The 11,199-nt window shown below is 41.6% G+C and overlaps 1 protein-coding gene across 1 annotated transcript in view; it reads right to left on the bottom strand.

Moving 5' to 3' along the window:
• Positions 1-551: 551 nt before the first annotated feature.
• The window catches only part of CCDC6 (coiled-coil domain containing 6), a 110,008-nt gene continuing 99,360 nt past the window's right edge, over positions 552-11,199 (bottom strand). Inside the window, exons 8-9 of the mRNA XM_052639672.1 lie at positions 5,889-6,013; positions 552-4,842 (exon numbers count right to left, since the gene is read on the bottom strand). Of these exons, the coding sequence (XP_052495632.1) occupies positions 4,648-4,842; positions 5,889-6,013 (320 nt within the window). The 3' untranslated portion in view covers positions 552-4,647. The remainder of the gene's footprint in view (positions 4,843-5,888; positions 6,014-11,199) is intronic.

The following is an 11,199-nucleotide window of genomic DNA, read 5'->3' as shown; positions in this document are numbered from 1 at the left end:
TCCTCACTCTTGCTGAGACCAGAAATCTTATCTTTCTGAGGAAGAGAAAGGCACTACGGAGCCACATCCACTCAAGTCCTTGCTCTCAAGTATACTGATCACCAGTCCACAGGGTCGAAAAGAGTCGGACACAACTGAAGCTACTTAGCACGTGTGTGTATATACGTGTATCTATTGTTTATAGGTAACATTTTGAGAATGAGTATGGTTTTCCTTTCCTTTTCATAATCTCCCAGGTTTATGGTTTTCAAGTGAAATACAACACATATATATATGGTACAGATCATAAACTCACAGTTCAGTGTAGTTTCAAAACCTCAGTACATCCAGATAAACAGCATCCTGATTAAGAAACAGAGCAGTACCAGTCTCTTCTGTTTCCTCTTCTTAAGCTCACTTTCTAAGGCAGCCTTCAGTATTCAGAATCCAGGACGAATGTCTATCAGGAGCCACAGGGAAACAATATTCATTTTCTGACTCAAAGACCAGAAAGAAATAGGGTATAAGGCTCAGGAGGTTCATTTTAAAAAATTATCTTTATTTAGGTTCTGATTCAGCACATGTATCAAAGGCTAATCAACATAAAGAAGTAAATAAGACATTAATTGGAAGTCTTACATCTCTCTAAATTCTGACCAAGAAATGTCAAGATTGCCACTATTAGCAGAACTCCAACCTAGTCAAGTTGTAGACAAGCTATTATGAACGACATACAGTGTGCACAGATACGCAGAGGCCAAAGTCATGCTAGCGCTTGGCTCTCTCCTCTTCCTTGTTGACGTCTTTCCTGGGGACAGTCCACTTTTGCTTTCCATGCCTAGCTCCAAATAAAGTCCAAAGAAGGCTCAGGGCCAACCTGCTCCAACACTCTGCTGGAGGAATGCATTCTCAAGCTGTTGTGCCTGCAACTTTGTTTTTGCCAGGATGAAGTTCAGATCGAGATGTACAATACAACCTAGATGACAGTGCAGACTAGGTCAAGAATTAAAGTTGAGCAGTAACCCCGGTTAAGGCATGAATGCACACACACACGCTTGCACACACACATCACCCACACTACCATGAACAGAAGATTCCTTCCATTGCCTAGCGAGAGGCAACCAGGGCTTGGCAGTTAACCACAACTGCTGAGCACTCTGGAACACGCTCCCTATAACTTTATACTAACAGCTGTGTGTGTTTTATCTGAAAAAGAAAAAAAGAGAGAGAAAGAAAAAGGAAAGAAACTTAAAAAAAAAAAAAAAAAAAACCCTAACAACAACAAAAAAGCAAAACCAAAACAAAACCCCAAAACCTAAAAACCCCTTAATCTCTTACAATGGCTCTTGAGCATGGAACTCACGTAGCAGCGTCAATGGCTGGCTCTTTAGTAATTTGGAAATAAAAGGTTGTTTTACTATGCATTTCTTTGGTAGTCATCGCTACAAAGTTATCAGTGTTGGTTACCTATAATACAAGTACTAGATAGAAGAATCAAGTTATGCAGAAATTATTTCTTCTGTATCGATAAGATAAAAATAGTGAGCTCTCCAAGCACAAGTTACTATGCTTTTTCTTGCCTTATTGTAAGGGCATCCTCTACAAGCAAGGCTTCGTGCAGGCAAAGTTCATGTCTACCTAACAAAGGGCGATAACATATTCTATCTTTCTACAATTGAACAGTTAATAAAAATTCACATTATCCATTATTTCTGGTCAAATCAGTGAGAAGCCAATTACAAAGGGGCAGCAGCAGCACTTGGTGTCAAAGCCACATTCTGGTCACACATTCATTCCATGGTTGTGGTCAGGCTCTCAGGAGCTCAAAATGTCAACCTCCTTTCAATGAACAAAGGAGTGAGTTAAATCAAATCTTAAATACTTCCACCATCTGCCACATCACTAGAGGTCTGTCTAGAATGCCAGCATGCTGAATGACCGAGAGCAGTTCAGAGCCCAGAGAGGCATCAGGTGTTCGGGAAAGTAATTTGGTTTTGTATAAAAGGCATGGTCATCTGGCGACAAGTACTTATTCTATTAGCAGCACAGTGATAGCCCAGGGTCTCTGTCAGTGAGACAGGAAAACGAAGCTATTGAACCTGCTGTGCCTCCCACTTGCCTTCCAAGGCCTCTGGGAGTCAGTCCAGGGTTGCGGGTGGGCAACAGGAACAGCAGAAACTGCATCCAGCCCCCAAAAGACATGCTCCAGGTATGTCAGCTTCCTGTGGACAAGGGGGCTTTTGCCTCTGTGTGCTTGAGGTGGAAATCTTTGGGGTCCTTGGGGACTAAACAACTGGCAAGGAGCCGCCCTAGCAGGTACTGCCCAAGCGTGACAGGCTCCCCACAGGGTTACAAAACACTCAAACAGAACCCGAAATGGCATCAGCTCAAAAGAGTAGTGTTTGTTCTATCAATCCAGAATGTCCACTGGGAGAGGCAACAGATTTATAGTCAAAAAGTGCTATTTGAAGGAGCTGTGTATTATTTTGTGATGAAATGACTAGTCTAGGGAAACTGGCGTCACCTTCCTATAGAAATCTGAATGTTAAGGACCTGTCTCTAGAAAGCATTTATCAGAACTGTTTGCTCCTCAGTCACCATAGGACAATGTTTTAACTTTTGTGCTTTCCGGAGATCACTAAATTGCTAGCAAGCAGAGGGAAAATCATTACATTTTAGACTCTCTTGTTTGAGCACAAGACCCTCTATCCAACAGCACTGAAACCTACAGTCTTGTAGAAAATTCTTGTAAACATAGACCATATTTCTCCTCTAAGAAAAACTGAGAACTGTACCATGCAGGCAACACCTGTTTGCCTGCTCTCAGAATTCCTCAAAATAGCCAGGTGCCAGGATGGACAGTGAGCCATTGGTGAAATACCCAGGTTAGACAGGACCCCATCTGATTGAATTAAAAACCTCAAGCCTCAATAATCAAATGCCAAACTTCTTCCCTATATTTGAGAACTGTACTATGATTATGTATATTACACATTATAAATAAAATTTATATAGACTTACGAGCGATGCTCTCAGTTTGGGGGTGGAAACTGAAAGAGCTGGGAAAAAAAATCCTATTGTTGCTTTTACTCTCAAGTTCTTAAGATGCTAGTCAAACACTATTAGCCAACAAGAGTTTTCCTCATTCTGTAACTCTTAAATATGCATTTGAAGGCAAAAATGGAGGTTTCTCTACTGTACAATATTAAGTATCTACAATGTTATGCTTCTTTATACTTAGGAGTGTGTTCAGTAAAGAGCTAGCTATGAGAGGTGGTAGTCACAAAACATGGACTCTTAAAAATTACGGATAAATTAATTTTCAGTTCTCTGATTATATCCAACAGATACACATTCTCATCATAAAATATACATTCTCTAGTAAGTTATTTCCGTCCACAGCATATATAAATATGCAAACACAGGTGGTAAAAATCACTTTACTACCAAAGTACAAAACAGTAACTGCTGAAAAGCCAAAACAAAGGTGTTCCAAAGAGTGACTCACAGTGTTCCACTTTAAAGTGAAACCAAACAATTTGTGCTGAATGAATGAAAATAACGCATTCAGGATATACTTCTTTGAACACTGCACTTGTTTTTACTGGGCAAAATAAGCAGTCCTCAAGGCTAATGTGCTACTTGCCTCTATAGCTCTTTCCTGCTAAGAGATAAAGTATTTTGTGGCCATTATGCCAAAGTATTCCTATAATGTTCATTTCAAACAGTATTTTCTAATAGTACTTTTGCACCTTTAAAATATCTGTTTGAACTCTATTTTAGGGGAACACAAGTAAAGAATGGAAAGGGAAAATAGCTGTTTTTATTACAATCACACTGCCTTTGGCAGCAGAAATCACACGGCACGTTCTTATCAGCCATCGCAACCACCGGTGGGTAGTTAGCAACTCACAGGAGAGGGGGCTAGTGTGGGTAGGTTAACATCAAGGGTAAAGACGGAATCACACCTAGATATACAATAATTATCCATCCCACGTATATGGAAAAGATACAGCCATGTGAGCCAATACTTCAGGTGACCTCTTTTACAAGAGATGTGGGTGTTGAGATATACTGAACATACCCCATACAAAGTGTATCTGTTAGAAAGCTCTATTAAACATGATCTTGGGCACTGATCCAGCTAACTTTCTGGTCTATACTGAGAGCTAGATTTTCAAAGGTCTGAACTGTAGTGCTGAATTATTGGTATGCTTGGTAAACACCATTATAATGAGGGGTGAGGGGTAGTCATAACAGCTCAGTAATTTTCTGCAAATTCATGGAAAAAAATATAAAAAAGAGATCCCTTTTTATTTTACAAACCTAAAAGCCAGGAAAATGAAGCTCTGGGGGCCAAGCGAAAAATTGCACACTGCTGCTTAACTACCAAAGAGTTGAAAAGCCGAGGTCCCAGCCAGGGAATGGACGCACGTGTAGATTCAAGTAGAACACCGATGGAAAAGAGTCGTCTGTTTAGTGTTGTAGACCCACAACACTGGCTGCGTTTCCGACACACATTTACAACACAATGAATAGTGAAGCCTAGATAACCTCAGTGCAAATAAGTCAGATCCGAATATGCCAGGGAAGGAAGCCTTTGGCGTCGAGTCGACGGCTCCACTGTATGAACGAGTCCCCACGTGGGGTCTGGACTAAGCACATGCGTTAAGGCTGGGAGGAAGGGTGCACCGCATGTTGCGAGGGGGCAGGCTGCGAGGTGGCTGCCGAGGGGACCGCAGGCTGCATGGGTGGCGGAGGTGGAGGTGGCGGTGGCTGGACGGGGGTCTGTGTGTTGGGAGACGGAGGCGGCGTGGGCCGTTTGAATTTGTCAGGACTGTTGCTTCTCCGCGGTGAAGGCCTCTGTAGAGAGGACAGGAACAGCAGGTCAGACCAGGCATACAGGCGCACCCCTAACCCAGCCTGACTCGGGGCTAAGGCTGCCCAGAAGCGGACCCACGGAGACAAAACACCAGCCACGTCCTTGTCCTTCCCCAGTGGTTTTCAAACTCATCATGAAAACAACAAGCTAGAGCGTGCACTGACGCCTAGGAAAAGGCTGCACAAAATCACTACGAAATGTGCACTGACCAAACGACAATGAGACTGTCCGAAAATGAAAAAGCAGCTGCCACATCCTCCCCTGAAATGTTTTCTCTCTGTTGTGTGCCTCCAGTTCCTTCCATCCCTCAAACAAGTTTTCGATATCCTGAAAGCTATGGTTCAACCAAAAATGCCTGATTTTATGTAAAGCTCATCAAACCAGCAAAACAGCTTCAGAAATATCTTACACACCCTTTTTTTTTTTTAGAATAGGGTTCTTCTTTTCAAGATTCTCTCACTGGGAACACCCTCCATTCTACCCTGTTCTCAAACCTCTATTAGTGACATTTCCAACAAGCCTCTTATTCAACTACATAGGCAGCTCTAAAGAAAATACTCCATTAAGTAGAGTCTGAACCAGATACACATAAGGTTCCTTCTAATTTCAGGATAGAAAATTCTGGATGAAACTAGAAATGAATCTAATTTCAGGAAGAATATTGAGGGTCAGCGAACTGTGAAGATGCAGACAATAAGTACTTTTAGATGTGATGGCAGCCAACAATAATTCGCTACGGCAAGGAGCTGGCGAGAGTTCAATCACGGCATTGGCCAGAGTTCAGACTACATTTCATGAAGGGCAATTTTTCAAAGAAAGTGAAGGTCGAGCTTTTGCCTCCTGAGAAGGATTTTAGTTTCAACACCACAATGCGGCATCGAATTGTTGGGAGATCTCTAGAAATTTAAGATGAACTGAAGGAATAAGAAAGGTAAAGTTCCAAGGGCGTCAATACCAGCTCCCATGTCGCTATACCAGTCGCTACCGCCATCAGGCATAAAGAGCTGCTTCCGGCACGGATACTCACTGTGATACCGTGGGATGCTCCCATATGCTGCACATGAAGACCTGGGGAATTGTAATAAGACATTCCGGCTCTAGTCAGTGAAGTTGGTGGTGTGAAACCAACTGTGTGGCTTGCATATGAGAGACCTGAAATATAACAACAACTTGTGAGTATTACTTTGGACTCAACTCTCTGGTGTCTTAAGCATCTAGGAGGCTTAAAAATAGGGAAGTTCTGGAACTTCCCTGGTGGTCTAGTGGTCAAGACTCCATGCTGCCAATGCAGGGGGCACAGGTCGATCCCTGGTTAGGGAACTAAGATCCCACATGCCTTGAGACCAAAAAAAAAAAAAAAGTTCTCATTCATCCACAAAAATGCAAATGGGTAAGAGAAGTGATGGGCTCACCAAACGGCCTGATGGATGGATAACAAAGGATGTAAAAGTTAAGCCCTAGAACAGACTACACAGTCCAGATATAAGTCCACGCATAAATGGTCAGATGATGTCAATGAAGGTGCCAGGAATATGCAATGGTAAAAGGGTGATCTCTTCAACAAATGGTGCTGGGAAAACTTGACATTCACAGGCAGAAAGAATGAAACTGGAGCCCTAACTTATACCACACACAAAAATCAACTCAAAATAAATTAAAGACTTACACATAAAACCTGAAACTATAAAACTCCTATAAGGAAACATAGGGGAAAGCTTTATAACTTGGTCTTGGCAATGATTTCTTAGATATGACACCAAAAACACAGCCACAAAAGCAAAGATAGCCAAATGGGACTACAGTATACTAAAAAGCTTCTGCTCAGCGAAGGAAATAATCGACACAAAGGTAACCTATGGAATGGGAGAAAATATTTATAAATCATATATCAGATAAGGGAATAATATGGAATAATATCCAAAATATGTAAGGAACTCATCCAATGCAAAAGCAAATAAACAAATAACCTGATAAAAAATGGGCAGAGAACCTCAGCAGACACTTTTCCAAAGAAGGCAAACAGATGGCCAATAAGATACATGAAAAGAGGGTCAACATCATTAATCATCAGTGAAAAGCAAATCAAAACCACAACAGGATATGATCTGACACCTGTTAGCACAGCTATTAAAAAAAATAAAAATAAACATTTCTAAAGGTCAGCAAGGAGGTGGAGAAAAGGGAACCCCGGGCACTGCTGATGAGAATGTAAATTGGTGCGAACGCTACAGAAAGCATTACGGAGCTTCTTCAAAAATTAAAAACAGAACTACCATAAGTGATCCAGCAATCCCACTTCAGGGTGTTTATCCAAAAGAATTGAAAACAGGATCTTGAAAAGACATTTGCACCCACAGGTTCATAGCAACACTATTCACAGTAGCCAAGACACAGAAACAACCCAGAAGTTCATCAACAGATGAGTGGACAGAGAACAACATGATATAAACATGCAACGGAATATTATTTAGCCTTTAAAAAGAAGAAAACTCTGCTTTTTTTTTTTTTTTAAAGAACGTGATGAACCTGGAGGACATTATGTTAACTAATATAATCCAGTCACAGAAGGATGGATACCGCACGACAACACATACACAAAGGATCTAGGTCAAACTCACAGAAGCAGAGAGCAGGATGGTGCTTGACAGGGGGTGGGGGAAATGGGGGAACTATTATTTGATGGGAATAACATTTCAATTTTATAAGAAGAATAAGTTACAGAGATATGCTGCACAACATTGTACCTATTTAACAATACCGTACAGAACAGTTAAAAAGGTGTTAAGAGGGTAGATCTCATGTTAAGTGTTCTTATCTCCACTAAAAATAAAAAAAGTCAAGGCTCGAGAGGAGCACAGCTGAGACTTTACAAAAGTGGAAGGCAAAAGAAATGAGTAAAGGGGAAACAATAGAGCGAAGGGGTAAAGACCAGATGCAAGAAAAGGGAAGGTGTCAAAAGACACACCAATAGTAACAAGACAAAACCACCGTGTTTGTTGTAGCCACAAAGGCAAACAAAAAGCCACCACTGAAAACTTGGCAACTTCAGGATATTAAACGAAGAAAACAAAAAGCTCTATATATCCCAATGTTCCTCCCCAAAGAAACAGATATTTAACCACTTCCCAAATTGATGTTTTCAAATTGTGGTGCTGGAGAAGGCTCTTGAGAATCCCTGGGACAGCAAGGAGTTCAAACTAGTCAATCCTAAAGGAAATCAACCCTGAATATTCATTGGAAGGACAGATGCTGAAGCTGAAGCTCCAATACTTTGGCCACCTGCTGTAAAGAGCCGACTCATTGGAAAAGCCCTGATGCTGGAAAAGATTGAAGGCAGGAGAAGGGGATGACAGAGAACAGATGGTTAGAGGGCATCACCGACTCAATGGACATAAATTTGAGCAAACTCTGGGACATAGTGAAGGATAGGGAAGCCTGGGCTGCAGTCCACAGGGTCACAAAGAGTTGGATACAACTTAGCAACTGAGCAACAACCACCTCTCCTTCAAGGCTCATCTCAAAAGCTCTCTAAGCTGGTAGCTCTCTCTCCTTTGAAATTCTCTTGAAATTAGTTTTTTTTAAATTATACCTTCTAATTTTATCATAAATTTTTATTTAGAAATAGTTTATCATTCATAAGAAGTTGCAAAAATACTACAGGATCTCTGTCTACCCTTCACCCAGCTTCCCCCAATGATGTCTTACGTAACCGCAGCACATTATCAAAAACAGAAAATTGACATTGGCCCAAAACAAGTGACTAAGATACAAACTCATTGTGTGTGTGTGTGTGTGTGTGTGTGTGTGTACACGTACAGGTGTAATTTTATCACTTGTGCTGATCTAAGTAATTATCACCACAATCACCATACAGAATCATTACAAAACCACAAGCAAACTTCTATGTGTTGTCCCTTTAATTGTTATACCTTCTCTCTAATCCTAACCCCTGGCAAGGACTGATCTGTTTTCTATCACTGTAATTTTCTCACTTTGAGCATGCTATATTAATAGATACGAAATTATACAGTATAGAATCCTTTGAGATTAGTTTTTCATTCATCACAATGCCCCTGTGATCCTTCCAAGTTACTGTGTATATCAAGTTAATTCCTTTTTAGTGCTGGGTAATATGTCATTGAGTATGGATGCACCACAACTTAACATTTTAGGGGATATAAAAATACATAAAACTCATTATATTTGGCTTTGCATTAATAGTATCTTATTTCTTATGTTTCCTTAGGCCCTGTTGTTGATCATAAGCATTAGAGGCCAGAGACCATGTCTTACAAATTTTCTTTTTCTTCTAAGTTATAATCATCATACATCTGACACTCAGGACCAGGAATATAATAAAGGATAAACATCCCCCAAAAAACCTACAGAGAAAATGCCTCCTAAACAGAATACTGTGGCTTTATGAAGTGATTGTTGGAATAAATTGCTCTTGCTCTACTACAGAAATGCATTGCCTAGAGTAAAAATTTTAAGATTTATTTCACTGTCCACTAGCTCAAGATTGTGAATTAAAAAAAAAAAGATTCATTAAAAGCAATTCATGACAAAATACCACTAAGCAAAATGAAGATACCAATGTATATAACCAATAGGAAATCAACTACCAAAAGGGAAGTTGCAAGCCATGGGGGAGGGGAGACATGGGGAGAGAAGACACTTGAAAACACTAAAACATTAACACTTTGGATACAAGGATTCTGGATGGTTTTATGAATATTTCTGCTTCTTCTGACTGCCCCCAAATTCCCTCTAATACATCTCTGCTAAAGGAAAAAAGATGTGATGGATATGACTGTTGGACTGTGAAGAAAGCTGAGTGCCAAAGAATTGATGCTTTTGAACTGTGGTGTTGGAGAAGACTCTTGAGAGTCCCTTGGACTGCAAGGAGATCCAACCAGTCCATCCTAAAGGAGACCAGTCCTGGATGTTCATTGGAAGGACTGATGCTGAGGCTGAAACTCCAATCCTTTGGCCACCTCATGCGAAGAGCTGACTCATTGCAAAAGACCCTGATCCTGGGAGGGATTGGGGGCAGGAGGAGAAGGGGACAACAGAGGATGAGATGGCTGGATGGCATCACCGACTCGATGCACATGAGTCTGAGTAAACTCCAGGAGTTGGTGATGGACAGGGTGGCCTGGCGTGCTGCAATTCACGGGGTCGCAAAGAGTCGGACAGGACCGAGCAACTGAACTGAACTGAACTGAGAGGGAAAAAAAAAAACCAAAACCAACCACCATACAACCAAACCAAAGGCAGAAGTTTGAAGATTCTGTTCCTTTGGAGATTATTTTAGTTCTACAAGCCATTCATGAAAACACTGTTTCTGTGAACATTCACACACTAGAGATAGGATTTCTTCTTTAGCTCTCCCTGATCTGGCTCTGCCCTCATCAGTCCATCAAGGCCGCTCTTGCCAAGGTAGGCAGCGTTTCTGTGGTGCCAGCTGCATTGCCACTCTCCGCTCTTTATTGCAGCTGACCCTGGGCAATGAGGGACAGAGCTGACCCCCCTCCCTTCTTGCTGAAAGGCTTTGTCTTCACCTCAGTGATAGCAGATACTGCTTTTCCCTCCCCTTCCCTGGGAGCAACTTCCCAATATCCTTTGCCAGGTTTCCTCCTGTACATGACCTCTAAATATTACAGTCACTTCTGGATCAGACGGAAGGGTTTTTCTCTTCTCCCTGTACCTTCCATGACTAGCTGATCTTATCTATTTTAGTAGCTTTAAAATAGAGTTTTTATTTTAGAATAGCTTTTGGTTTACAGAAAAGTGGCGAAAATAAGTATAGAGAGTTCCCACACTTCACACACTCAGATTCCGTATTATTATTTGATCACACCACATGCTTTGTAGTATCTTAGCTCCCCACTCCAGTACTCTTGCCTGGAAAATCCCATGGATGGAGGAGCCTGGTAGGCTGCAGTCCATGGGGTTGCGAAGAGTCGGACACGACAGAGCGACTTCACATTCACTTTTCACTTTCATGCATTGGAGAAGGAAATGGCAACCCACTCCAGTGTTCTTGCCTGGAGAATCCCAGGGACAGGGGAGCCTGGTGGGCTGCCGTCTATGGGGTCGCACAGAGTCGGACACAACTGAAGCGACTTAGCAGCAGCAGCAGTTCCTCAACCAGGGACTGAACCCATGACCTTGGAATTGAAAGCGTGCCGTCCTAACCACTGGATTGCTGGGGAATTCCAACAGATTCCCTATTATTAACTTTTTATGCTGCTGTGGTACTTTTGTCACAACTAATAAACCAACGGTGATACGTTACTACCCACTCAGGTTCATGCATCATCTGGATTTCCTGA

The sequence above is a fragment of the Budorcas taxicolor genome, chromosome 5 (genome assembly GCF_023091745.1).
Source record: "Budorcas taxicolor isolate Tak-1 chromosome 5, Takin1.1, whole genome shotgun sequence".
Lineage (NCBI taxonomy): Eukaryota > Metazoa > Chordata > Mammalia > Artiodactyla > Bovidae > Budorcas > Budorcas taxicolor.
The sequence above is the reverse complement of the archived record's forward strand: the minus strand, read 5'-3'. Positions and strand labels throughout refer to the sequence as shown.